Here is a 27,852-nt window from a genome sequence, read left to right as displayed (position 1 = left end):
AGTGAAAACTCTAAAGGTTTCATTGTTTCACTGGAAATATCTTGTAATGCAATAAGTCAAATTGTCAAATTCTGTAATTGCATCCTACCAGTGAGATTATATTTGCCTTGAACTATAGATCTCAACCCTGAAGTTTGCTGTGGGGTATGAAATTAGATAAACCCTTCACATGGGTGGAGTTCACTATAAGTTAACAGCATTTGCTGTGGTAAACCATTTTGTTCATCATCTCTTTTTGCTGAAGTGAGTCCTCGGTGTGGTTTGGGTGCACCACTTGGGTAACTGCTGAAACTGCTGTGGTTTCAGAATAGGACCTGTTTTGCTTTTTTCTAAACTTTTTTTCCCTGAAACTATTAGCAGAAAAATCAAATAAGTAAGGGTTACAACTGTTTGCCTCTGCTTTCATATTACTATACCTCAAAAATGTTAAGCAGTATCGTTATAAAATGTAGTATTTTTAGTCACCAGTATACATAAGATTAATGGCACCTCAGTAACTACTGATAGTACATTTTGCCATCTTAGGATTTTACAAACATCCTTCAGTTCGGTTGGTGATTTTTTTAAATATGATTTTTGTATTTTTCCTTTATGTTATAGAACTACTTCACCCACATCCTTGACATGCTAAACATAGAAATACAAAAGTTTTATTTAAATACATACTTATTGCATTGGGGGATTCACACTTGGGGTAAGCCAGCAAGGATGTGTCATAAGAGAACTCTGGTGTCATTATTACTAATTTGTGGCCAATAAATAAGTAAATTTGAACATCTAAAACCAAACAAACTTCTGCCAGGCCTTCGAAACAATGTTTGCTGAGTATGGCGGGATAGAACAGGCTATAAGCAGGATACAGAGTGGAGCAAAAGAGGACTCGTTGCGGAATCTGTTGCAAGTGCTAGGATTGGCTTCTCCATGTGGGCGCTGCCCTTAAATTTCTCTGCAAAAAGTAACCTAGGTTTCATAAAGGTTGCCCTCTTTCTGCTTTTCTTCAAAATAACAGCATTAAAATCCTCTTCTGTTCTTCAACATACAGAAGTAAAGAAAATGGCACTCAGAACATAAAATGAACATTTTCTATGTTATTAGCAGTAACTCTGGTATTCACGGTGACATTTCCTCTACAGCCAAGTTGTTCTTTTTTGATCTGTCCTGAAGATGAAGCACAAGAAACCCCTAATGCTCTCTGTTTATGTTCTGAAACCACTAGGGACTTTGTGCAAAAACATTAAACAGGCCACCTAGAAAAAAACAGGTTTGCTGAGCAAATACGTTGCAAAACCTGCATTCGTATTAACAGTCACCAATTCCACAAAGTGGTTTCAGCAACAGAAGATTTAACCTCTGAAAGGAGCAGCTTAAAATGGACCGGTCTTTCCTCTGTCCATCAAACCTGGTTTGGAACAATACAGGGTGGAGAGAATTTGTTTGCTATACCTGGCAGTAGGGGAACAAGAAAAAAAATGTAGGCTCTTGTTTTGCCTTAACCTAAAAATAGAAATACAGATGCTTTAATTCTCTCTGTAATTTAAAAAATGATTTGCTCCTTTATCTGCAGAATGACATTCAAAAAAATGCTGAGTTGATCATCTTTTGCCAGGTTTGTTCCTTACATTGCATAGATGTGTCAGTAGGTGAGATCTGATGGAGATGAGTGGGATGTCAACGCAGTAAAACATTTCCAGTGAACAAAACATGGCCTCTGCAAAGGCAGATGGAAACGCTGGTGAAGGATGGTCCAGGCTTCTGGGGAGAGCAAATGCCGCTGGTATTTCCTGTATGTTTTGGTCACTTCCTTCCATGAAGGAAAAATCTTTGGTGTGATCTGCTTGTCTTTTAGAAGCCTCACATATAGTTGGAAAATTAGTTGGAAAATTATAGTTGGAAAATTCCCCGTGGAAAATAGTAGTGGAGTGACCATTTAAGAACTCGTCCATCCTCCAGCTTCAAGGCAGCAGCTTGCTTTCTAGATACTCTTTCTTGAACCCCTTGGGTATGATGTGGAATGCAGCAAATTCCCTAAGTAGTCTTGAGTATTCTTAATTTTTGTAGAAATTTTAGCAATTGTCTAATATAAATCCGTCTTCATAATGTCTAAATCTATTAGTCTTTCTTGGTGTCCGATTTGCAGCCAAGACTACGATCAGGTTCCCTCTGAATATTCTTAAGACTAAACAAACCCAGTTATGTCTCCTGCTGCACGTGTCTTGTTTCCTACACCTCTTTCTGTATGCTTGTTCTCCTGAGGGCTTTCCTAACTTGCTTTGCATTTTCTGTGATGCACAGTGCCAACAAGTGGTTGCCATATTCAATTTGAGGCCCAACTTGAGTGGAAAAAATATTTTTCCCTGTATAGGGCACATTGTTTTTGCATATACATTCCAGTATGATGAATGCCTGCATGTAATGTTCTAAGATTTTGTCGCTGATCAGCAAGTTGTGATCAGTTGTGTTCAAGAAGCATCTGGATGACATTCTTAGATGGTAAAATGTTTAGCTTGCCCTGTGTGGAGTCAGAAATTGGTCTTGATGAGCCTCATAGGTCCCTTCCAACTCAGGATATCGAGCAACTTGATGCGGTCCTACCTGAGACTGAAAAGGAAATTTGCACCTCTTGTTCTCGTTTCCCATTTTTCCCATTGGCTTATTTGTAGGCATTAAATATCCATAGAATGCCTTCTCAGTGGAGAGCAGGGATGGTGGTAGTGCTGCTGAGGTAAGAGTCTGCTCGGTTCCTCCTGACCAAGGCTGAGGACCACAAAGCCCCTGCAGTCCTTCAGGAGGTGCCACCAACACTGTGCGGAGCCTGCTGATGGTGAGGGCAGCACAAGAAAGATGTGGAGCTTTTGCAACAGGTGCAGAGAAGGGCCATTAAGATGTTCAGAGGGCTGGAGAACCTCTCCTGTGCAGGAAGGTTGAAGGAACTGGGTCTGTTTAGCTTGGAGAAGAGCAGGCTCTGGGGAGACCTCATTGCAGCCTTCCACTACTTGAAGGGAGTGTATAAACGGGAGGGAGAACGCCTGTTTACATGCGTTGCTAGTGACGGACAAGGGGAAATGGTCTTAAACTAAGTCAGGGGAGATTTAGGTTAGAAATTAGGAGAAAGTTTTTCACTCAGAGGGCGGTGAGGCACTGGAACAGGTTGCCCAGAGAGGTTGTGGATGCCCCATCCCTGGAGGCATTCAAGGGCAGGCTGGATGCGGCTCTGGGCAGCCTGCTCTAGTGGTTGGCAACCCTTCTCAGAGCAGGGGGGTTGAAACTAGATGATCTTTAAGGTCCTTTTCAACCCAGGCCGTTCTCTGATTCTGTACATCCTGCAGGCTGACCGCAGGAAGGTGGGCCTTTGGGTGGCCTCTGCGACAGGGGAGGCTGAGGGATTTAATGGCAGGTGGAGGCAGGCTGCTGGATGGGTTATTTATTTAGTGCAAGTCTGCTGATCTTTTATTTCTCCTCTTTGACGAAGGAGGATTGCCACAGATTCAGGCAAATTCTGCTTGATGTACGCAGCTTATAATGTTTATGAGCACCTGCCACTGACTGGAAATACTTTCTTAAAAGATAGCAGGCTATGTCTTAAACATGGCAAGTACGTACTCTGATATGTGTGCCATGATGTGAGTAAATTATAAGATTCCTATTAAATTCTAATTCAGACAATTGGAAGCTTTAAAAATAGTTTTATGAATGTAAATAAGGTATGTAATTCAGGTAATGTGAGAAGTTGTAAATACATTTTCTTTTAAAAATGTTTCCAGGTTTTCCTTTAACATTTGTCAAGTATGCATTATCATCATGACTGGGAAGAATTACATTTTTCTGTTTAGTTATTTGACCTAACAAAATAGTTTTTTCAAGGGGGTTTTAAAAGTAACCATTAAGGTTCTAATTGCAACAACCAAAGTTTATAACCATGATTCATGAGCATACACAACAGCTCCTGTGATTGCATCTGTTACTGGGGTAGAGTATAAGAACAAGAAGTCACCTACAGAAACTGGGTTGCACAGCAAGCACCCCAGAACAAGGTGATTTCTTCATCACGCTATTTTCCGTTGCACATAGTGGTACAAGTATAAACCAGTTCCAGGAAAAAAAAAAAAAAAAAAGCATGCATTCTGTAAAGTCACAGATAAGTAACTATTTTGTTCTATTTAACATGATTAATCACTTACCTTCAGTAATATGTTTCCAAATATTTTGTCTTTTATATTATCCCAAACAATCTGAAATGTCTCTAATCCTGGAAATTGAACTAAAGTCCTGCTTGTCAATTTTTTTCTGATCAAATGTCTTTACATTGGGTTTTATAATTTAAAACCTTGATTGTATTAATATGTAGTATTTGTAAGAAATATAATCAATTAAACCAACTATTTCAGATGATTTGTATTGAGAAATGAATAGCATTGTATTTGGTTAAGTTTTAAACTACCCCCAGGAAAAATGGATGATGCTAAATTGCATCACAAGTTTCCTATTTAAGGGGTTTGCATTGTCCATGGTAAGTAACTTCTCTTTTTTTCTCCTTTTTTTTTTCCCTAAACTTTCCAGGTAAAAGTACTCCTGTAAGCCACCTTGGGTCTTCAGATTTTCCCAAGCCCCATGATCCATTCCAGCCATTTGGGGCTGACAGCAGTGACCCGTTTCAGAGTAAAAAGGGGTTTGGGGACCCATTTAGTGGAAAAGATCCATTTGCTCCCTCCTCTTCAAGTAAAACTTCTAAAGACTCTTCCTTGGGGTTTGCAGACTTCAGCTCTGTAAGTTAAGTTCATTGTCTCTGAGCAAACCACTTTCTGCTCTGCTTGCAGCAATCTATTGGGTTTTTGTTTTAACTGCAAACCTACTGTTCACTGGCTTCTGTCTCTTAGTACCTTCATGCTGTCCTCATTGTTTTTGTATTAATATTTCTGTAATAAAAAGGTATTATTTCAATAAAAAAGGAGTTTCAAGTTTCATACTAAATTTTGAAGGGTTTATTTGCATTTAAATTATTTTAGTACAGTGTGCCTTTACTCACAAATTCTTTGTAGCAGAATCTGTGTATTGTTTTTGTTGCATGGAGGCTATTCTGTAAACTGGTTTTGGGGAGCCAATGATGTAAAGATTCAAAAAATAATTGTTGGAGACATTTATATAGCAATTTCACCATATCCTGAGAAGTGAATCCTTAAAGGGAAAGGTTCCCTAAAATATTTGTATTTGTTGTGAAAAAAGTTCTGACAATCCTGTCACAATGTTTGCTGTATACAATGGAATGTGATGCTAAGGATACGTAAACGAGACAGAGATTGAAAATTTAGCTGTTGAATTTTGTTCCAGTTACTGGTATTGTAGAAAAGCCCTTGTTAGACAAAGAAAACGATTGTTTTGTAGAACCAATACAGAAGCATCCATTTTGCACTCCAAAAGACAGTATCAGAAGGCAAAGCCAAGTACTTGTTCATTAAATATATCCAGGTTTCTAAAAGCCTGGCTTTGTTTTAAGTGCTGGCAGGTATGTTATTGAATTGGAAATCAATGTAAATATAGTAGTAGCGTGGTTCTTATGCTTCCACACGTAGGTAGAAATCTGTTCTATCCACAGCTTCAGGCTTCTTCCTTCTTTCATGTGTTTTTTCTGTCACGTTGCCACGCAGTGAAATTGCCAGCTTAATCTGTCACTCAACTCTGACGAACGCAGTTCAGTGTTCAGCAAGTGGAGATCTTTAAGCTGAACCTGTCAGGTTGCTGATTTTTTAAATGTTTTCCCCTGATTATTAGTTACTAGTAAATGTGTATCACTTTTCTATTTTATATTGTTAGTCGAGGTCATCTATGCATACTTCTAGCTGGCCTCAGTGCTTTAATTTATCTATGATACTGGAGATGTCAAAGATGAAGATATTATGTATGCTTTACCACAGTTAGTATTAGCCTGTTGAATTTGGTGCACAGTTAAATTCTGTGATTGTATACAAAATGGTGACATTCTTAATAAAAATAAGACGCAAAACTTGCTTTATCTGAAATTTCTTGAACACCACCTAGTTTCATCCTTGAATGGAATGGAATGACTGTTTCCCAGCTATTGTTGTCTTATTTGCAGCCTGCATATCTTAAGTTAAAAAAGTGGCTTACACTGATGGATTGCATCAAATGATTAACCAAAATCTCTGATCACTGTCCCAATGGGTGCTCTAGTGTTTAATTCTCTGTGCCATCAAGTTTCCAGGAGGTGAGAGTAACTTGAAAAGATGAGGCAAAATTAGGAAAAGAGATCTTGAGCAGCAGCCACTTCTAACTATTGTTAGGTGGCACTTCATCCAAAGAAATTAAATATTAATTTATTTTGTGAGTTGCTTTCTACTCCTGTAAGAACAACAAAAAATGTTAACAATTTGAGAAGAGATGGGTTTCCTGGTTCTTTTCAGCGTTTCTTTTTTTTTTTTTTTTTTTTTTTTTGCTTGCCTATAACACGATTATTCCGCTACACCTGATAATTCTTAATCCTTCTGTATAAAGTCTCAAGTGTACTAGTTTCCTCGTAATCAGGAAAGATGTGCTTGTCTTCTCCTATTCTTTGGGAAATTTTGCTCATAAAGGAAATTAAAAGCAATTTTACTTACAGAAGTTACTTTGACATACAGCTTGAATCAATGGAACCTGAGAACAGATTCTTAGAATAATGTAGGTTTGAATGATTGATTAACTTGACTTTTAATTGGAATTCTTTACAGTTGCAAATGAATAACATGAGGACCTTCACTAATTTTTAGTAGCACTCTAGAAATTTTTTTTTTTTTTTTTTTTTTGAGATGTTGGCCAAATCATGCACCCAGAGTTCAAGTGTATTCTCATTGCATTCTTAACTTCTTTACTGGCATTGAATATGACTCTTTGGAACAAACCAAAATATTTTGGTAGCTCGTGTTTCAAGTATTTCTAGTTTCCAGCTTCAATTTACAGAATAACAAGAAAAACAATCTATTAATTCAAAGAAAACATTTAAATTTTGGAAAAACAGTGCTTAGAACCAAGCTGATTTCTTTCTCTTACCATAAGCTGGTAATTTATCAAATACAAGGCAGCATAGCTTTTTTTGTATGTCATTAGTTTTGCTGCAGAACCTGCTGTTTTCCTCATTTATGCATTGGGTCTGAGTGTACTTTTGAAAAAAAGATATGTTTTTATGAAATGACACATAAGTGATACATATTTATAGATTTCTTGAAACCTAGACGTATCCAAAAAAATATGTTATTGTTTTAAATGATTTGTAACTGAGTTGCATGACCTTTTTATAGGCCATCTGTGCAAGAATCAATGGCCAGAATGAATTGTTTCACTATCTAATGGTCAGTTATGCTCCTGAAAATTTTACTTCATGCCAACTATTTGCAATAAGGCACATACAGATTTGTTTCCAACTTTTTTTTTTTTTTTTTTTTTGGTACTCAGCCCTTTCTATCTACAAAAATAAGTTACGTATTGTACACAAGTCCTAAGTTGGACTGTCATAAGCTTTGGAAGATTTATCTGAAGAAACAAGCTATATACGTAAATCTATTCTCTCAACATTAAAGAAAAAAAGGCACCCCAGAATGTTTGACCAAAGCTTATTGTATTTCTGAAAACACTGAAAATAATTACTGTTATTCTTGATCCTAGCTATAGGATATTCTTTTTGAATCCTTGGAATACATGGAAAAGTCCTGCTTCTATTTGAGCCTGTCTTCACTATATCTTGAAAAAAAATCTATTTAAAATTCTATTTAAAATTCTAGTTAGCACTTAAATCTTGCCTTTCACCTGCTCCCTGGAAATACTTAAAGAAGTAATGATAGGATTTCTTCATTTTAAGATATTAAATGTGTGGTTCTTCTGTTGTATGTCAATAACATTGAGTGCAAAGGTTCTCAGAGAAGTTTTAGTGGTGCTGTAAGCAGAGGTATTGTTTGAAGAAAAGTAGCTTTAGAAGTAGCTTTGCATCAAATTATCATGATTTTGCAGGTATTGTGAGAAATAAAATGAGGAAGTGTGAGCATACAGAAGCATACAGATGAAACATGATTTAACTTAGTAAATGCAAATTGGACTTGGTTTTAAACAAATACAAATAGATGCATTTATTTAAAATATGAATTACAGATACAATGCAGAATGGAAAAGGCAAAGGTGGGGGCGTTCGTGTAGTGCATATGCAGCTAGGCATAGGTCTATTACTTAAAGCTGCATTTAAAATTCAGTATTTCAAGCTTGTCTGGGAAGGAGTAGCCGTGCCAGCTGGTGCTGTGGCCTGTTTTGCTGTGTTCAGAGTTACTATGTTGAGGTCCAGAGGGCAATTTTGCAGTGTACATTCAGCTGAAATTAAAACTATACGTTCTGTGTAGTTCTCTCTCCTGGGAGAGAAAAAGAGGGGGAAAAAAAAAGAAACAGATTTTCCTGAACATTTAAAAAAAGGTAGAACAAAGCAAATTTTAGAAGTGGGATATAATGCAAACATTTGTGTGCACCTCTGCCAACGCTTCTGCAAACATCATCCTCTTTGGTGGATGCTAAAATTAAACACTAACAGATTGTATTTTAGATTTAAATTGTTATTATTTAAATATTTTATAGTACTTTATGTAGAAGGTTTGACCAAACAAACTTATGCAAAGTTTGATGGTAATACCAGACCATAATTTTGGAATTGTTTTGTTTAATAGTGCTTAAAGTGTTTTGGGAAGCTCAAACAGGCTTGGTAGCTCAATGTTAAAATGTGTTATATTTCCTTAGTATCTTATGAAAAAACTCAACCTGTATTTTATGAACAGTTGCAAGAAGTGCTTCGCTAACTTTTGATTGAGTTATGGATCTTCCCACAAATCAGGAGTCTCCAGAGTCATTATTGAAGCCCCTCACCCTTAGCAGGAAATATTGCAATAAAACTCTGCCATGGACTTGCAGAAGAGTAAATAAGTCTTGGTTTAACCAGCTAAGAGCTACACATTTATTATTCTCAAAAATGGATGTAGGTTGTGATGCTCCCAAACCGCTAACTAACTTCTGTGTTTGTGGGGTTTTTGTTTGGCTCCAGTCTTCTGGCCACATCCATACACAACTGGGAGATGGATGCAGGGACGTGCAGCCCACATGGGTTAGTTCTCTGGTGGGAGGAGGAAGACGTTAAGGAGATAAAGGAAAGGATGAAGTGAGGAAATGAGTGAGTGAATTTTTGTCTTAGTCCAGAAGAACTACCCTAAGACAGCTTGGTATACTTGATTCATATATTATTTAATGAGTCTGATTCATTGTGTTTTTCTACTAGCTTTTTGGTAAATTTATTAATTCGTTTTCCATTCTCGTTTTTTAGTTTGGAAATGAAGAACAGCAGCTGGCTTGGGCAAAGCGTGAGAGTGAAAAAGCAGAGCAAGAAAGACTAGCTCGATTGCGGAGACAAGAACAAGAAGACCTTGAGCTGGCTATTGCGCTCAGTAAGGCTGATATGCCAAACTCCTAGAGCTTGTTTGGCTCCACCCTGTCCGAGTGAATCCTTTAAACGTGGCTTTTATAAAATACTAAATTCTTGGTTTCTGTTGTGAAAATAATTCTAGTCACCTTCAACTCTAAACAAGGCTGTCTGGTTCAATCAAACTGGGCTCTGTGTGGCTTTTCAAGTGCGCAATATGCAAGAAACACTGTATAAGCTGTATTATATGTTCTAGATAAAATTTACTGCTTGTAAGAAATTTAACACATGATCCTAAGATACCGAAAGCAAAGTTTCTTTATCTTGAAGACAACGTTGCATATAGAAACCTGCAACTTGTGAATCTGGCTTTTTATTACCTGACTTCCATTGTTTTTTGAGGCTGCAGTATGAATTTCAAAGAAGACATTATAAAATGTTATTTATAGAATTAGCTTTCACTTGTTACATTTATTTAATTATTCATGGTAGGCTAATGGGTATGTTATCTACATCAAAATCTTCAGTATAAATTCATTATTAGATGTTCCCTTTTTATCCAGGATATATGGCTTTTATGAAAGAATCTGGCAATTTATATATGATGAATACAAGCATAGTGAAGTGTATAAAATATTTCAAATTTGAAACCTGTATGAAAGAGTAGTTTTCCATATTTAAACACTTATTTGCATTGGCTTTTAATTGTAGGTGATGTAAAAGAAGGAGTTAATTCAGTTGTAGTAAATTGGGTTTAGCTATTAAATAACTAGGTAAAATCTTGCTTTATCTCATAAGCAAATGTGGTTACAGGGTTGTGGTAAAAGTTTGAGTGCTTCTTTCATGTAAAATCAAGCAACTTTAAAACTTAGCAAGGTTGAGCTGAGTTCTCCCCTACAAGTCATTTCACTCTCTTTTGTTCCATTTGCCAGAACAAAGATCATATTTTTTGTGTTATCCATCTAATAGTGTGAGACAGTCTCTACCTCTGTTTCTTTAATTCCATCTATCTTACAGTATGGGGTTGCACATAAAGCATTCTTTAGCTGAAATAAGGCCAAATTCAAACAGATTTTATTTGCAAAATACATGTTCATGCATAAATTATAGAACTGGATTGGCTTTTAAATAAGTCTTGCAGTAGTAAGTCCAAGTAGGAACAGATTTTATATACACTTGCAGAACTCAATACTTCCACCTGGTAAGGATAACACAACGTGTTTTCCATGTCATATAGAAAGCCCTTCTGATAGATCTGTGAATTATTTACTTACTAAAATGCCTTTTCTGGTAATTACAGGAATTCTAAGACTTCAGTTGTCTTTGCCTTGCACTTTTATGTCTAAATAGTGTAGGCATCTAGCACAATTTTTTTTTTAATGTCCTTATTGTGCATCTGCTTTCCTATCCTTGGTTCTGTAGGAATACAAACCGGGTACTTAACATTCTTTGTTTTTACACATGCAGCCATTATCTTGTAACATTTCCTCTATTTTCTGGAAAACGTGCTATTCCTTTGTCATCGTTCATGCATTTACATTTTTTATGCCCTTGCTTCCTTAATTTTATTTTTCAAAATACAATGATAGTGCCTGTTCATTGAATGAAAGCAATCTTTCCCCATGCTATTGTAATTGCCTTATTCTGGATGCTTTCCTTGCACAGAGATAGCAATCAAATTGGATTATTTTAATCTTACTAGTAGTTTTCAATTCTGAAACGTTGCTAAAACATAGCATTGGTTGTCTCAGGATTTTGTGACTAGCTGTATGGGTGAGTGCATGTCTGTGTGTGCATGCACACACACGTGTACATCCATTCATTTACACGTGCAGCAATATGTAAGACAAAACCAAAAACCCCTATCTCAAAATGCAGTCTTAGGAGTCACAATGCCCTGTTTTCTGTGCTACTGGTACTACAAATAAATGTGAATCTTTAATTTGCCTCAGAAGGGTAGAAGATGCATTCTAGTATCAAAACAACCATTTGATGATTTTTAGTACTTTTTTTTTTCCAATGAATGCAGTAGGATTTCTAATTTTACAGAATCTGATTTGCTTTCCCTTCCCACTGAAATAACTTTTCTCTAAAATATGTCAGCTTAAATGATCAAACATGTTAAAACATCAATGAATTCTCTTTTCTGTTGGTTTACAAGACTCAAAGTCTCTGAAAACAAACATGGTCTGTCTGTATCTAACATGAGATGAAACTTGCTGTGAAAGAGCAATTTTCATAATTGAATGGCTGCAGTGCAGGATTCTCAGTGAAGTTAAACAAATGTATTCATGAGTAAGATTCTCCTTTTCATTTTCACTTGGGCAAGAGTCTTTGTAGTGTCTCTTTAGCTAGAATAAAACACCATTTATATGTAGTGCCATTTTAGAAAGGAAAACCACTTTTGGACTACTACTCGGATGATGTCACTCCAGTGGGACAGGGTGGATGAGCTAAATAGCTTGATTCATTTTCTGTGTTATGTACCATAACAAGACTTTCTGCTGCTTTGTCAGTGCTGAAAAATATTGTAATTTATAATGCTTCTCAGGCAATGAGTCAGTGTTTTCAAGATGTTGAGCAGGAAGCCAGAAATGTGAATTAATCTAGCATTCCACACAGTGTTAGAACTGATTATTTTCCTGTTTCCTTATGGACTCATTCTCCTTATTTGCTTGGACAATAACAGAAGATCAAGCAAAAGTCCTCTATGCACAGTGTATAAGATCTAGTGTCTTTAGATTTACTGAAACACTTTTGATTCAACATTTTAGGCACTGTGGTAGAGGAAAACTTAGCTGTGATTTCTCTCTGTTGTATTTAATACAGTTTTCCTTCAGTGTAAAAAGGAAGATTGCCCACATTCTTCCCTTATGCTTGTAACTTAGTGTTTTGTATAATAACTGCACTTGTTCTAAGACAAAATTTATTGCAAGATACTGATCTTATTCTTCCTCCAGAACAGTGAAATTTAAAGCACAAATAGGCCTTTTGCTATTTGGGCAGATAAAATATGTACAATGCAAGATATATAAAATGTGAGTATACACAATGCATATACAGTGTACATTGAGATCCATATTATTTGTGTGTATATATATATATAGTGTATTGAATAATGTAATAATAGTGTGTGTATATACTATATATGTCCACATACTATGTCTAGTATATAGTTACTTGTGCTGTACATAAAATGTGTATATACAATGAATATGTAGAATATGCATTTATATTCTATATATTAACATTTATGTGTATGTATGTATTCTCTAGAGAGAGATGGATACAAAAATGGAATCTATACAGAAATACAGATTAGATCGTGGCTCTTAGAATTTCAAAGTTCTGGTGAAAGAAAAAAAAAAAGAGGAGGAACGACTACTACTAATAAATTTGTTTCAAGATTACTTTTATTGGCATGAAAAACTGTGTTCATTAGTTGTGCCAAGTGTGAGAGAGAAACCTGGCAGAAAGTAGGTATCATCTGCACTGGATGTGATTTCACATTCTTTTGAGTTTTTCAAGTGTCTTTTTGAAATGTAGACTTAATTTCTGATCTGCTTGCATGTGTGGGTCATGTGATGTCAACTTTTTCTCAGGCTGAGGCAATGTTTTTTCTCCTACATTTGCTTCTATTTCACTTTTTTCTTTTTTTTCGCCTTTTTAAAATACTGTATTTAAGGAGCTGTCCCCCTCACCCCCCTTCCAGCCCCAAACACACACACACAGATCAAACAGGCACATGCTAAGGTGGAAAACGTGTTTTTCTTGCCTCATTCCAGTTATATGGGTTGCACATAATTGTCATCTGGATTTCAGTTCTGTTTTTCCTCCATTTCCACCTAGTTTTTACTTCAGGAGGAATGACTATCCATGGCATTCTTGGCTTTGAGGAAAGAATGGAGGTGATTCTACTTTCTTCTTGGATAAATTATTAGACTCTGTAGTATGTTGAGCAATCACAAAGAGTTTAGTAGGCTTTTATAGTGGCACATGTGTATTTTATACGGAGTACCGTCACTGCTGGAATGACTCATGGAAAACTATGAATTGCATACAGCACTGAGGCACAACAGTTAAAACAGGAAAGACAGATAATTTTTCACATTGAACCTACGCATGCAAACTTTGCATGTAGGACAGATATTGAATTACCCGCTTATTCCTTTATAGACCAGTATGTTCACATTTGCCTCAAGTGGTTTCCCTGAGACATAGTCAAATGCTCTTGTTGTAAAACATACCAGTCATTCTGCAATAAAAACAGATGCTCATAAAAGCAGTACTCCTATAATACTGCTGTATGAAATATTTTTATATTGGCAAATTTTTCCTTATGAAATCTCTGCCCTATGAGGATCATCTGTCCTTACTGTATTATGTTTCATGTAATGTGCTCGCAAAGTGTAGGAAATTCCAAGCCGTGTCCGAATTTGTAACTTTTTTTTTTTTTAATTCCTGTCTGTGAAATCTGTTGTCAGAAATTTTGTAGAAATCATTTTGTCATCTTATGCTGAAAGATAATGCACTTTTCTTGGATTCTTCTTATAATCCTTTTGGGGTTACTATTTCTTCTTTAGTGTTTCTCCATTGAGAAGAGTATTTATTCTGTAGAACCAAGGCCCAAGAAATTTTGGTCCAAGTAGAAATGTTGCTTTCCCAACGTCAGAGTTTGATTTCTGCCTCCTCCTGCGTTTTATTCCTCCCTCTCAGGAATTTCACTTCTGTTTAATCCTAATGTTGCGTATGAACTCTGTTAAAGTGAATTATCTGTGCTAATAATGATCTAGTTCAAATATCTTCCTACACCAGAGGAACAGCCAAGTTTTTGTTGTGTGTCAATCATCGCATCTCTCTGTAGACTCCACAACACCTTTTCTTAGAAAGGAATTTTGCTTGGAGTATGGTGGAATCATAGAAGATTTATTTTTAGAGTAAATATGTTAACTATTACTCATTGACACATTTGTTTGATCAGTTGATATAATGCTCTTTTTACTTGAAAGTTTTATAAATAAAGGCTAATTTGTTATAAAATGGAATTTTCATTTCTCCAACTTCTGCCTTTCCCTTTTAATTTTAACTATAAAAGGAAGACTCCTAGTGAATATGGTTCCTTCTGCTGTTACAATTATAGCCTGCTCTTCTTGGTGTCCCTGTTAATACGACTTGCTCTAGTATGACCTAAAAAAGGTGGAAACATAAAGTGGAAACTGCAATGTTGACCTAAATTTGACTAATATCTCCAAATATGTACATTATCATAGTTATATTTATCTCTTGACTATCATAACAAATTGAAAGAAAGGTATTTTAATTTTAACCCATCTCATGTGCTTATTGTTTAATATAATAAGAGAAATGTTATTGTTTAATATAATAAATGAAAAGTTACTTTTTGGAGCTCTAAGGCTTCGGCAATCTTTCTTTCCTTTTTTTGTCCATGATTTCCTAAGCTCTCATGTCAAACTTGTGGATCTTGCTTAGAACAACTGCTATATTGTCGGTGCTGAGGTCTGTTGTGTTTTTTTTTTTTTTTTTTTTTTTTTTCTCCTCCTTTTGGCGGGAGCCCTCGGCACGTTGCTTTCCCTTCTGTCCTCGCCTCCGTGTCCCAAGCACATTTGGTCTGCACTGACCAGTCAGAAAATCCAACGCCGCACCCTTTCCAAAACAATTTGTGTGCCGCAATGCTAAACATCCAGGCAATTTACGCTGGGAGGGGTTACAGAGATCACCAGAGACAAGCCCTTTCTGCTCAGTGGAAAAACACACCTCACTCTCAAGCTATTCTGCATTATTCACTTTGACTCATTATGCTCCCATGTGTTTGTTTTATTTACTCGGCTTCTGCACACATTGGCATGGTTAACGACAGCTTGCCAAGGCAGGTTTATCTTGAAATTGCTCTCCAGCAATATTTTTAGTACGTTGACATTTTAAAGCCAGGATTTTGCTATAGCATGTCACAAACAGGCACAACTTCCTAACCAGGTTCTTTCATCATGTAATTGTACCAAAAAAAGTGGGCCACAGCTTGGTGTTTTTGCTCCTGCTCGGTTTTTGGAGCCTGACCTATTCAACATACTGATCCTAACGTTCTCCACATTTGTGCCTGATCTGTGTTATCCAGGCGTAATCTGAAAGGACTCCAGGTTCCAGGCAGAGCCTCTTCGGCGAGGAAGGGAGGAAAGCGCACGCATCCCTCTTCGGGAAGAAACATTTACAAGTGGAAACTCCAACGTAAAGGAACACAAAGCAACCAGCCCAGCTGTTAAACCTCAAGAGCAAATGTGGCATTGCTGCCTGGACCTAAAAATGCCCCACGAGCAGCGTGGATTGTGGAAGTTGAAGCTCTCAGAGCCCTGCTGCCATTCCTGCCATGGAAGCTGCAGTCGTATTTTTCCCTGTCAGAGGCTGCCTGGAGAAAATTGCTGACTCTCCTGGCTGCTCTGCGGGACTGAGTTTAGTCACACTGAACATTTTTTACCTCCTGTCTGGTTCTAGGTGCCGATTTTTCTGGCAAAGGCAGTGCGAGCGTTTTTTTTTTTTCATTTAATGACTGCAATTATAACTTTTTATTGGTGCTGATGCAGCACCTCTTACAAATGCTGCAGCCTTCCCTATTGATGAAGTCCCATAACGCTCTTTGCCAACTGCCAGCATAATACATTTTGGCTGTTGAACTGCCCATAAATGCTGTCCTCAATCACAGCATTTCACAAGGAAGCTGTGCAGAGAACAAAACTGCAGGCTTTCTCTGCCCATCCCTTGCACCTGTGGGAAAGGCACCCAGGCATCTGTATCCCTAGTTTTGGAAGTGCTCGAGATACAAAATCATCAAAATATCAAAAAATCAAAAAACTATTTATGCTGTCATTGTGCATGGGCTGTTAAAAAAGTGGTTGTTGGGATTTGAGGATTTTTATTGTGTTTTGCTTCGTGTTTAAGCCTCAGGCTCAGTAGCTTCTTTTCTAATATATTAAATGTCACAGGGGATGTCCAATATGATATTCCAGATGTTTCCTGATGACATAATGATAGGTCAGAACTCCAGGAATGCTCTGAGCTGTAAGTACAAGAAACCAAAGTAAAAGTGATTTAAAGGGATACTGGCAATTATAAACCTGGGACAGGTAAGGAAGTTCATCTGCAATTTCTGTGTTGCTGAATTTATGCTTACTACAAAGGATGGAATACTTTTGATTTACTAAAAGGAATTATAATTGAAGCAGGCAAATAAGGAGGTAACTAACGCTAACTACAGTTGCAGAGTAAATGAGAACTTTGTTGTTCCTGCTCTCCTTGTGCTTGGAAAGGTGTTTTTTGTAAAGTTAATGCATTTCCATCCTGTAAAGCCGTGCGTATGACTCAGTTTTTGTGTTTACATAAAATGTTACAAGATCAAATAATTGTGGCTGAAAAGTCAGACCTCAAAAGATTAAATCAAACATATTTTCTGCCTAGCAAGCTCAGGATAAATCCCTGTCTCCTCTGTGCATTAGAAGTGTAGAGTACTATTTCATGACAGAGGCTATTCCCAATCTCAGCCTGAGAAATGGGGAATTGGGTGTTCGGGATCAAACAGTGCGGAGCTTTAAGGAGTCTCTGGGAGTCCATAAGTCGAGCCCATTACCTCCAGGGCTTGTAAATTGTGTATGGCTATGTGCTGTGGGTTAGTAGTGCTTGGCCTGTAAATCCATTCCTTCTCTGAATCTATGGCAAGCACGTTTCTGAAAGGACGTGTGCCTAAGCCTGGGTCTTCATTATTGACAGGGAGCTGCTTCTGCACCCCGGGGCAGATCAGGATGAGTCCCAGGCAGGTGAGACCTGAGAGTGACTGCTCCAAGGACACGCAGGAATTTTAAGGTTTGTAGATGCCACCAAGTATGTTTCCGATGTTAGCAACAGGGATAGCTTTCTCCGTATTGAATCACATGGGGTTTGGATTGAATTTACCTCTTTATGTTTTCCCCCCAACACTGTTAGTTACCATAGCGATGGCTACATGACTTCGTTGCATTTGTTTTATTTAAATATAGCAAAAGAAATTGCTAGAGCTTGGGATTCTGGCTTAGAAAATTAAATTTAAGAAAAGCCTAACAGCTACTCTCTGTTATAGGTGCACAAAATAGCTTTGGAAACCACAGAGTTTCTACCACAGAAAACCACAGAACCACACAATCCTATAATTTGAAGAATGGACAAACTTTTTTTGGCACTTCTTGTGGATGGAGGACCAAAGTTTAGCGTGAGGGAGTGTTTTTAGGCAGCTTGCAAACGGCTGCAAGCAACCAAGGACTCACACAAGCTGAAATCCCCCATCCCTGCATGGGGTGAGCCACGGCCACAATTAACGCTCAAACTCCCCCAGCTGTGCTCATCGATGCTCTGCAGCAAGCTCCCAGAAAAGCACAAGGGTTTTCCATTCCAGCCTTCCATCTCAGGGTTTAAAACCCCTGAAAAAAAGCTCCCTGCCTGCTCAGGGTGCCAGGGTGATGCTCGTCTCGGCAAGGCGCTGCTTTTCCCTCGAGAGCTGAGCCATCGCAGGGGCCCCGTGGGGCAGCAGGACACGGGGTCAGGGCTCGGTGCTGTTTCAGCAGCACCAGGCTGAGCGTGTTATGGTATTTGCTGAAGAAGAGTTCCCATGTAGCTCGGGCTTAACTGACACTTCTGAAGTCAGCAGGTGAGAGAAAACGGTTTTCAGCATAGCGAAACACAGCGCTCTGAAACCCAGCGTGGAATTAACTGACTTCAACCAGAAACGGCGCTGGATGGTGGCTGGCGCTCAGATCTGCTTGCTAAAACTTTCACTTGGAACATCGTGCAGGATTTGTTAGTTTCTGTGCTTAACTAGCTCTATCTAATCTGGCAATCTATCTTGCAAGTGTAGTGAGCCCATCACTGTGGTATCTTATAAGAATATGTGTGAAAATCTTGTTTACAACGGACTCTACATTTCCTCCTATCGTGTTCGACTACGATTTTTTTTTTTTCTACTGTGTTGAAGTCAAATCCAGGGTAGCTGCAGATTGGAAGGGCACTTCTTGCCCTTTCGTGCTTCCTGCAGGCTCCCTGGGAGATGCTTGGGAGCTTTCGTGTTAATTAGAGCAAAATCACGTACAAGATTACGAGCTGACGTCCTGTTATTAAAATACGTTGCCGAGCGTTAGTGATTTCCTGCTGGCCAGGGGAAGCTTGCTAGCGTGGTGGAATCACACCAGCACATCTTTGGATGTACTAATTTAAGGCAATTAAAAAAAAGGGTTGACAATTACTCATAATAGAATGTGAGAAGAATGAGATCAGCATCTCTTTCTTTATGCTAAGAGATTATCTCGAAATTCAAGAACCTGCAGTTTCCTGTGAAGACCACACAAATATTATCATACATGCCGTCCCTTTGGCAATTAAAATAAAGTTGGTCATAGGCTTTTATTAATGTTTTGTGCCCCCAATCCTTCCCTACTTTCAGAGGCCTGTGTTTATACATCTTTATCTCTCTCTTTTTTTTTAGTATTTATGTAAAAGAGGATGCCTTTGCCCTATTTTCAGATGAGTCGCAACAACTCTGAAAGCTCCGAGGACACAACCTGCTTATTTTTACAGGGGGAACAGCAACACAGGAGAGCATGTCCCCACTGTTCATCATGATTTGAGTGTTGTCTGGTTACACAGCAGTGTGCAGATAAGAAGTGTCTTGTCTGAAGCCCTTCTAGTGAACAGGAGCAGAGGTAGCGGAGGTTTTGAGCCTCACAGCCAGACCTTTCACTGGAGCAAAGGGAAGTTTGGACATTCCCATGCAGAGGTAATGGAGGAGGGAGGAGGACCATGCAAGCTCCTGCAGTGGGTCCTGCAGAGGAGCCACACACATTTGTTTAAGGGGTGGTGAATGCAGTGAAATTTCTCTTTGCACCCAGGCAGTGTTCAGGGTTTGTGCGCTTTGTGCCAGTCCACTGGCTATGGCTATCTCCCACAAGAGTAATTTGGGAAAATATAAAAGTGGCCAGACTGAAGGCACACCTAGCTTCTACTAGAGGTCAGCACAGGTGGCTGGAGATGAGCAGAGTTTGATAAGGAGGTCATGATGCTGCCAGGCATCCTGCTGCTGGCCATCTCTGTCTCGGGACCTTCTTGAGCCAGCTGTGGGACTGTGCACCGAGAGGTGGCTGCACTGAGTGCACTGCAAACCTCCTTGTCTTTTTTTAATTATGTTAAGAAAGGGGAATAGTGTAAGATAGCATTGTACTGCTGAACCCTGGAATGGCTAAAAAATATTCCCAATTCCTCAGAAAGAGCAAGGGAAAGAGGTTACTATGGAAAGGTAAGGGTAAGAATTAATTTCAAAAAAATCATTCTTAAGGCTATGACCACCAAAAGGCATGCTGAAATATGAAAATCTTTGGCTATGGGGAAAGAGAAGGAAATACCTAGAACTGTTGCAACAATGCATGTGCTAAGTTTAGAACATCTTTAAGTCATCCTCACTTTCTGGAATTAGGTTGTGCAATTTTTTTTCTAGCAAATAAATGAGTTTTGTTTTTAATGAAGAAATGTTAAATCTCCCTTATATTTCACTTTGAAAGAGCTATAAAAGTGAAATGTGGAACTCATTCTTCCATGTCAATGATTAGAAGCCTAAAATACATCTGTTCCACATGAACAACTGCAGACTTTGCTTTCACAGAAGAATAGCTATATTAGTACTTTCTTTAAATGTATTCCTGTTCATTTCATTCCTGTATTCTAACTTGTAAAGTCAGAAAAATATCACAATCTTGATTAAAATCAATTTCACAGTATCCAGATGTTAAGAAAAAATAATATTAAGCTAAGTCTGTGTGTTTAACTAACAGTGATTATGTTTGAGAAGTATCAAGGCTCACAGCTAAACTGTTGCTGCAAAAACAGAGAAGCCTCATCAGAGTTTCAAAGTAATTGCATAAATACACTGCTTGGACTTATGATCTCATTTACAGCTGTGGAAGAGCTTTTGGGGGGGGCTCTATTTGACTTGCTGCAGATATTTACTCCTGTAGCTCTTGCAGTATCCGGCATGTGTCAAATTAGTATTCAGAATGTGGATTACTGGTTAACTTTTCCTCCAGAATAGTAAGTATCTCTCTTAACTCCTGAGATCTAGGTAGGGTTCAAAATTATTAGGTGAATTTAAGCTTTTGAGAATGAGTTATGAAGGTATTTTAACCTGTGTTGTGAATTTATGTTTAAATTCCACTACTGTTCTATTGGAATTTTGCACTGAGCTCTTGAGAGCAAGGATAATTTATGTACAAGGATGCCTTAAAATAAGCCTCCGTAATTACAAAAATGCAGTGTTTAAATTTATAGTAAAAACCCACACACTGCTGGCAAAACTATAACTGCATCTGGAAAACATTAAGGATGCTATTAAAATAGTCTAGCATAAACTAGAAATGAGACTGAAATTACAGTGTTGCTTACTTAACCATTTTTAGGAAGTATATTTTGAATACGATCTACTTTCCTATTTGATTTTTTTGATAAAACACCATGTTGTATCTTGTTTACTCCAGAGAATGAGTTGTGTCCTCTGTTATCTATTCTAGAAAACCCATAGCTCAGATTTTTCAGTCTTCTTACAATCACTGATATTTTAAAACATAAGCAGGTGGTTGTTGGTCCAGCCATCAGGGAAGAAGTAACAGGGAAATCTCGAAGGAGAAAAAAAAATCACAGGAATTAAAGATTTATTTTATTAAAAAGATGAAATGTTTTCAAACATTGAAAAATTACGTTTTTATAAAAACAGAAATAGGCAAAATACCCATTTGTCTTCTATTTACATATACAATATTTCTCACTGTATAAAATTATTTACAATATATAAAAAAATTACAGTAAAATAGGTTATTTTCTTACAAGACATCAAGCCCTGTACTTCTAGTGTAGATCATGGCAAACAAGAATATTATTGCACCTGTGAAACAAACAGTCTAACAATAGGAGTGTTCTCTTAGCCATGCCTTCAACTGAGATCTAAAATAACATCGGTAGCTACAGTAACATTCATTTAATCTCTTCTAGGGTCAACTTCAGGCAGTTTCCATACAAACATTGTCTCATAAAGCTTAGGACTGGGCAGTTAGAATCGGAAAAAAAAAACATATTTACAGCTTCTATACAATCTGTATGGAGTCTTATGGAGTTTACCCTTCACAGAAGCTGCATAAATAACCCCTATTCTCCTGAATGGAACGGCAGGTTCACTGATACAGTCACGTCAAATTCTCTGCAGGAGATGACTGGCTAAGTCTCCTTGTGTCAAATCCTCCTCGGCTTCCACTGCTAGAGTGTCGGTGCCTCCCTACGTAGTACCAGCTACAGGTTTTTAACAATTCTGCACCTGAGCAGTTAAATAGCGTCCACTGTTCGCAGGTCAGAGTCTCTGGGGCTACATGTGCCGTTTCATGTGCAAAGCCAGGTGGTCTGACCTGGAGAACGCTCTGTCGCAGAGGTGGCACTGGAAGGGCCGGTGGCCGGTGTGCTTGCGATAGTGACGGGTGAGCTCGTCGGAGCGAGCGAACTTCCAGCCGCAGCCTTCCCAGTTGCAGTGATAGGGCTTTTCACCTGTTGGAGAAATCACAGAGACTGTGACTCAGCACGGCACTCCCACATACAGACAGCATCACACGCTAGGCAACTTTCTGTTTTTATCTCAGCATATCCTTTTATTTCCTACCAAGCTCTCTGCAGTAAGCTCCAAGTAATATTAAGCCATGAGACTACTCTAGCAATTCCTTTACTATCCTGTACCTGCACTGAGTCTTCTGAGAAAGGGCGTTGGACAATATGAGCCCTTACAACAGCTTTGACCCACATATGCATTGGAAAACACTTGGATATTATAGGTCTGATCACCTGTCACAGCCCAACAGTTAAACTTTTTGGAGTTTAGAGACTACAGGGTTAAAGCTCAGGCTGTGCTCTGTATGCAAACTGTTTTACACAGGTCGCTATCCCAACCCGCAAGCAACGTATCTACGAATGAAGCATCGAGCTGTATTTACCTGTGTGTGTCCTGAGGTGGGCCTTCAGGTGCGAACTCTTGGTGTAGGTCTTCCCACAGCCTGCGTAGGTGCACGTGTGAGTGGCTGTCCTCTTCCGAGGCCAGGAGCGCCGTCCTCTTTTTGGCTTGGAGTCCAGCAGCTCCAGAGGCGAGGAAGGAGGGGTGAGCATGCCTCTGGGAGCAGAAGGTTGTAAGGGCAGGCTGTCCTCAAAAAGGCCAAACTGGGAGGTGTTCTGGTACTGGAGATGGGTCTGCGGGTGGTGGAAGCCGGAGCCTGGGTGGTAGCTTTGCTGGAAGGACACGGACGAGGTGCACATCATCTGCGTGTGGCAGTCACTCACCATGAGATCATCTGGGCTCAGCGGGGGCGTCTCTGCCCCAGGGATTTGGGGAGAGCTGGCCACCCGGGGCTGCTCATAGGCCATCATGCAGGTTGCGTTGCCCTCCTGCTTGATCTTCGGGCAAGCCTGAGGCACCAGACCCATAACTGGCCCATAATTGTCCATGTCAGGCTCGGGCTTAATGTTCTCGACAAACTGCGGGCCCCCGAAGTTGGGTGTCACGAAGAACCGCCCGTGGACGTTGCCAGGTGGGCAGTAATTGGAGTCCATCTCGGAGCGGATCATCTCCGGCATGAGGCCGGCGTTGTAGGGCGGAGGGCTGCCCTGCTCCAGGGCACTGTAGCATCCCGGGGACGGATTTGTCTGGTAAAAGCCGCTGCTCTCCCCTTGCGTGGGGGGATAGTCCCCGCCGGCAGCGCCCTGGCCGTAGCCGTCGCTGCCCATGGAAAGGATAAAATCCAGCACGTTGTTGAGGTCTTCATCCTCTTTGCGAGGCGAGAGGCTGCCCCAGGTGCCAGCGGGGGCCTTGGCCTCCTGGTCGCACTTCCACCTCTGGGGGAGAAAGAAAAGGCAGAAGGTTAGCGGCGCTGTTTGGGGAACACGGAGGGGTTTGTAGGGCTGCGGGCTTAGGGAGCAGCGGGGCCGCGGCACCGCCGCGCACCCCTGCGATGAGCGGCGCCGGCCTCAGCGCGGCGGGGCCGGAGGGGGGGGGTGGTGGTAGTGGTGGTGGTGGTGGGCAGGGGCCAGACTCACTTCGTGGAGGGCTTTCTCTCGGCAGGGGCTGGCGAAGGTGGCGAAGGAGGGCAGGATGGTGTCGCTCAGCGCCATGGTGCGGCCGGGCGGGACGGCGGACGGCGCGGCGCGGCGAGCCGCCCTCCCCACCTTATAACGCGGGCGCGGGCGCCCTCAAGCCAATTGCAGGGAGCGGAGGAAACGCGTCCCGGACGGGGCGGGCGGGAGGCAGCGGCTCGGGCGCAGCCTAAATTTAGCCCCGGTATAAAAGGACGCGAACAGCTCCAACCGAGCCCGAACGGGGCGGAGAGGGGCGGAGCGGGGCCGTGAAGGGCCCACGCGGGCCCCCCCACACCTCCCCCTCGCCCCCTCTCCTCAGCGCGGGGTCCGTCGGTCTCGAAGCCGGGACCCCCGCCTCGGGTCGCTGCCTCCGGCTGGGGTCGGCTCCGGGGGCCGCTGAGGGTTCCTTGCCCTCGGGACCCCCCCGAGCTGAGGGGACGCTGAGAGGATCCTGAGGGGACTCTGCCCTCGGGACCCCAGAGCTGAGGGGACCCTGCCTCCCCTGGGGACGCTGAGGGATGAGGGGCTACGGAGGGTGTTCCTGTCCTGGGGATGCTGAGGGGACGCTCTGGGACATGAGGGGACGCCAGTGGGTCTGTGCTCCAAGTGACACTGAGGAACCTGCTGTGAAATGGGGGACGCTGGGAGGTCCCTGTCCTGGGAACACTGAGGGGGATCTTCCATGGGACCTGGGGTGGCAGTCCACACTCCCAACAGACACCGTGAGGGACCTGTAGTGAAATAGGGAACACTCCCTGCCCCATGGATGCTGAGGAAGGTGTGAAAGAGGGTTTTGATCCCCCCACCTCACAGCAGCTGCTCCACAGCCTGGCCTCGTCCCTGGGCTGTGCCCCAGAAAAAGAGTTTGAGCTGGGTGGGAGCAGGAGGTGCAACAAGCACAGCACGGGAGGCAGAGGCACTGCTCTGCGTGGATGAACCAGGTCACCCTCCAGCCTCACAGACCCACTTCAGTACTGTAGGAGAGTTTTTTTGTACCACTTGCAAGCAGTCTCCATGCGAGGAAAAAGCTGGAGACTTGCGTTTAATGGAAGCTCAGGTCTCTAGCGGAGTTTCCATTTGCTGCACAAAGATTGCCAAAATCAACGTTTCCTTATGACATTATGAGAGAAATAATGCAAGTAGCTTCTGTGATCTGCTTTGTCCGTAGCCAAATTATGGTCCTGGGCTGAATTTTTTCGAAGGGAAGACTGTTCTTCTCCCTTACCTTGGCCTCTAACTCGGATGCCCAGTCAGAAGGAGCTATTCTCCAACAATTTTTGCTAATGTGGCTCAGACTCCTGTTTTTGAGAATCACAGCTGCTTGGCAGCCAGCCAAGACCAAAACAGCAAAAGTGGCAATTCTGAAATTGGGGAAAATGATGATCTATCACAGGATAGACCGATTCTTTGAGAGCCTGTTCAGAGAAAGAGCCATGCTTTCCCTGTACCTCCTCCATATTGCAATCACTTCTGAAAGGATTTCTAAGTGAGCTAGAGATCAGAAGAGTGTGGGAGAACAACTCTCACTTTTATATGCTGTGTGCCCCGGGAGAGGAAAAACGATGGCCCTTGATGGGTTCTGGTTCTCAGAAACATTTTGAACATGTTCACTAGAGCCCATCCCAGGCTTGTGGCTGTATGCAGCCATCTCAGGAAAGCACAGTTGCTAGGGTGAATAAATGATCTTTTCAATAGCTACACATGTTTTAAAATAATGAATATCTCTTGTATAACTTTCTATAGTTTTTATTCTAAAAGTTCACAGGATGGCCAGGAGGAGCAGCCAAACTTCTGTGACTGGAGCAGAATCAATACACTGAATGCATGGTAACGAAGTACACAAAGATGTATGACTCATAGCTATGTAATGTCACACTTGTGTAATCTTTCAATGTAAACTCTTTTCCTCTAATAAAATGTTAGTAAGTGTACAATACGTATATATGGTGCTGTGAGTCAGCCAAGAAAATATACTCAGATGAATTCCGAATGAATGTGAATGTTCCCTTGATAACACACCCTGAATGTCTGTGTCAGTTTATGTGCTTGTGATTTCAGCAACAGCTATAACAAAATATTTTGTTTCTAGGATATACAACTGTATGTGTACATTTCACTGAGAAGTCTAGTCAGATGCTGACTGCTATTAGGCACTGAAAGGACGTTTGCTGCACTGACTGTCACCTAACTGTCGAGTTTTTTCTATGCATAAAGGAAATGTTTAGTGGGTAGTGAGGATGAAAGCCAAATTAATGAAATAATCATTTAACCGCCTTTAGTTTCTTTTTGTTTTCCAATAAAGCTGCAAAGCTAAAAAAATGTTGCTATATTAAACTTGGTAAGATGAATGCGAGAATTTATTTACGTTGTGAGTCACTAGTTCTGTACAAATTGAGTACAACGTTGCCATGACCTTCCACTTGGTTTGTGGTTGTGCTAAATTTTCTGACTTCTTTTTTTTTTTTTTTTTTTTTTTTTTCTGTATGCAACGTTTATTTAAAATATCTAAAATTGAGACTCTGGCACTGATCTCACTTATGACAGCATAGATCAGGAGTGATGCCACTGGTGTATAAATGTGAAGAATGTGACATTAAAAGGTATTTGTTAATCTGCTGTGGGTAGAGGAGAACTAAATGAAGTGTGATTTGTCTTCCTGCCAAAGTAAACACAGGCTCTACCATTTTTGTATGACAAAGTTGATTTTTATAGGTGTTGCTGCTGATCTCTGTTGTTGCTTTTACATCAAGAACTTTTGAAGGGATTGTAGTCAAGATTCCACAAGTTAATAAAATATTCAGAGCTGGGGCTGTGTGATGAACTGCACCTTTGGTGAAACTGCAACTGGATCAGTTGGTGAGAATACCCACGTCACCTGGCTTCTAGAGCATTCTGAGTCATTGCAGAACTCAAATAAACAAACAAAAGAGGCTCTCCTTTCTCATGAAATTGTTCTCAGAAAGCCCTGACTCGCATCTAGAGCTAACGTAATAACAGCAGAGTAAACAAGATGAGAATTAGACCTCATAGAACATTGTTCAGAATTGCAGTGATAGTAATGCTATGACCAATCACTACATATTTAAATGAGACAAACATTATCATAGGATTTCTGTCTGCCCGTATCTGTATCTCAGATTGCCATAGTTCTGTTGACTCACAAGTTTTTGGTTAATTCAAACTGCAGATTCTGAATGAGGACTTTTAAAAGTCTAATCTCAAAGAAGAAGTTGATAAAATGATGTAAACAACCACATAAAATGAAATATATAGGTATTTTTAAGATAGGCATCTCGTAATTCCAGAGCAGTGATTTAATCCTGTAAGTCTTTTATTTGATTAAAGTAACAACACAAATTAATTTGATAAAGGAGCCTTTTTGACCAGACTTTTCATGACTGGAGTTTGTTCCCATACAAAAACTTAAATGTTCACCTTCATCTTTTTGATAACTTTAAGCTGATGGGGCTCATGAGGCTTTTGATACAATGTATTTTCCTTTATTTATTTATTTATTTATTTATTTATTTATTTGTGATTCTCCTCTGAAATGTGTGCATATTTTCAAAATCTTTCTTGAAGGTTGAGCATTAGGAATGTGAAGCAGCACATAAATGTGTTACCCCTCTTTAGCCGAGGACTGCACTTGTGCATTTCCAGTTATGGCATTGCACTGGAAGCTCACACGTGAGTGACTTTCACAAAGCCCTCTTCTCTCCCAGCTCCTTCACGGCACCTCAACTTTCCAGCCAAGGGTACCACCACCATGCAAATATGCTCAGCACTCAGTGCTGGCTCAAGGCTTTTCAACTGGATTTAGTTTTGGTGACACCAGAATATATGGGGCACAAGAGGAGACTGAAAAGTAGAACAGAGCCCAGGGTGGGAGTGATGGGGGGCCATGTTGCAGGGCTGGGAGGCATCATCAGAGGCTTGGAGCAACTGGGAGGAATCCAGCTTATTAAGGCTGCACAGAGAAGAGGTGAAGACTCTGTGTGGGCAGCAGCTAGTGTGTTGCCCTTACTTCCTGTAAGAAAAGGTACCACTAAAAGAGGCATCTCAAAGCAGCCATCTCTAGCAGGGCAATTTTGCTGCCATCAGTGTTCTGTTGACCCAGGTAACAATCTGGTTTTGCCTACGCCAAAAAGCAGAGCTGCCTGCATTTTTAGTTCCTAGAAGCTTTAAAGCTTCTCTGTATGGCCATGCATGGTGTTTATTTCTGTATCGATAGTGAA

General features: G+C 40.3%; 2 protein-coding genes across 9 annotated transcripts in view; one reads left to right on the top strand and one right to left on the bottom strand.

Moving 5' to 3' along the window:
- EPS15L1 (epidermal growth factor receptor pathway substrate 15 like 1) overlaps nucleotides 1-14,476 on the top strand; it is a 42,119-nt gene extending 27,643 nt beyond the window's left edge. For 5 of the 8 annotated variants that reach the window (XM_082780202.1, XM_082780201.1, XM_082780200.1 and 2 more), the window contains 2 exons: nucleotides 4,558-4,763; nucleotides 9,341-14,476. In XM_082780202.1, coding sequence (XP_082636328.1) covers nucleotides 4,558-4,763; nucleotides 9,341-9,487 — 353 coding nt within the window. In that variant the 3' untranslated portion in view covers nucleotides 9,488-14,476. Of the gene's footprint in view, nucleotides 1-1,606; nucleotides 1,655-4,557; nucleotides 4,764-9,340 lie in introns of those variants that run through there. The other 3 variants (XM_082780205.1, XM_082780203.1, XM_082780204.1) reach the window with 3 other exon arrangements.
- Nucleotides 14,477-21,148: 6,672 nt separating this feature from the next.
- KLF2 (KLF transcription factor 2) lies at nucleotides 21,149-23,711 on the bottom strand. Its single transcript, XM_082780199.1, has 3 exons — nucleotides 23,579-23,711; nucleotides 22,486-23,377; nucleotides 21,149-22,045 (listed from the first exon to the last, which is right to left on the bottom strand). The coding sequence occupies exons 1-3, from the start codon at nucleotides 23,651-23,653 to the stop codon at nucleotides 21,870-21,872; spliced, it is 1,143 nt and encodes a 380-aa protein (XP_082636325.1). The 5' UTR covers nucleotides 23,654-23,711; the 3' UTR covers nucleotides 21,149-21,869.
- Between the last annotated feature and the right edge of the window lie 4,141 nt (nucleotides 23,712-27,852).

This window comes from Aythya marila (genome assembly GCF_965140915.1).
Source record: "Aythya marila genome assembly, chromosome: 27".
Lineage (NCBI taxonomy): Eukaryota > Metazoa > Chordata > Aves > Anseriformes > Anatidae > Aythya > Aythya marila.
This window is presented reverse-complemented; position numbering and strand designations above follow the sequence as displayed.

Excerpts from the sequence above, each read along its gene's own strand:
- KLF2 (XM_082780199.1), bottom strand. The coding sequence starts at position 23,653 with ATGGCGCTGAGCGACACCATCCTGCCCTCCTTCGCCACCTTCGCCAGC. Across the intron at positions 23,378-23,578 it reads GAGAGAAAGCCCTCCACGAA|AGGTGGAAGTGCGACCAGGA; the intron begins GTGAGTCTGGCC and ends TTTCTCCCCCAG. Across the intron at positions 22,046-22,485 it reads CCACCTCAGGACACACACAG|GTGAAAAGCCCTATCACTGC; the intron begins GTAAATACAGCT and ends TTTCTCCAACAG.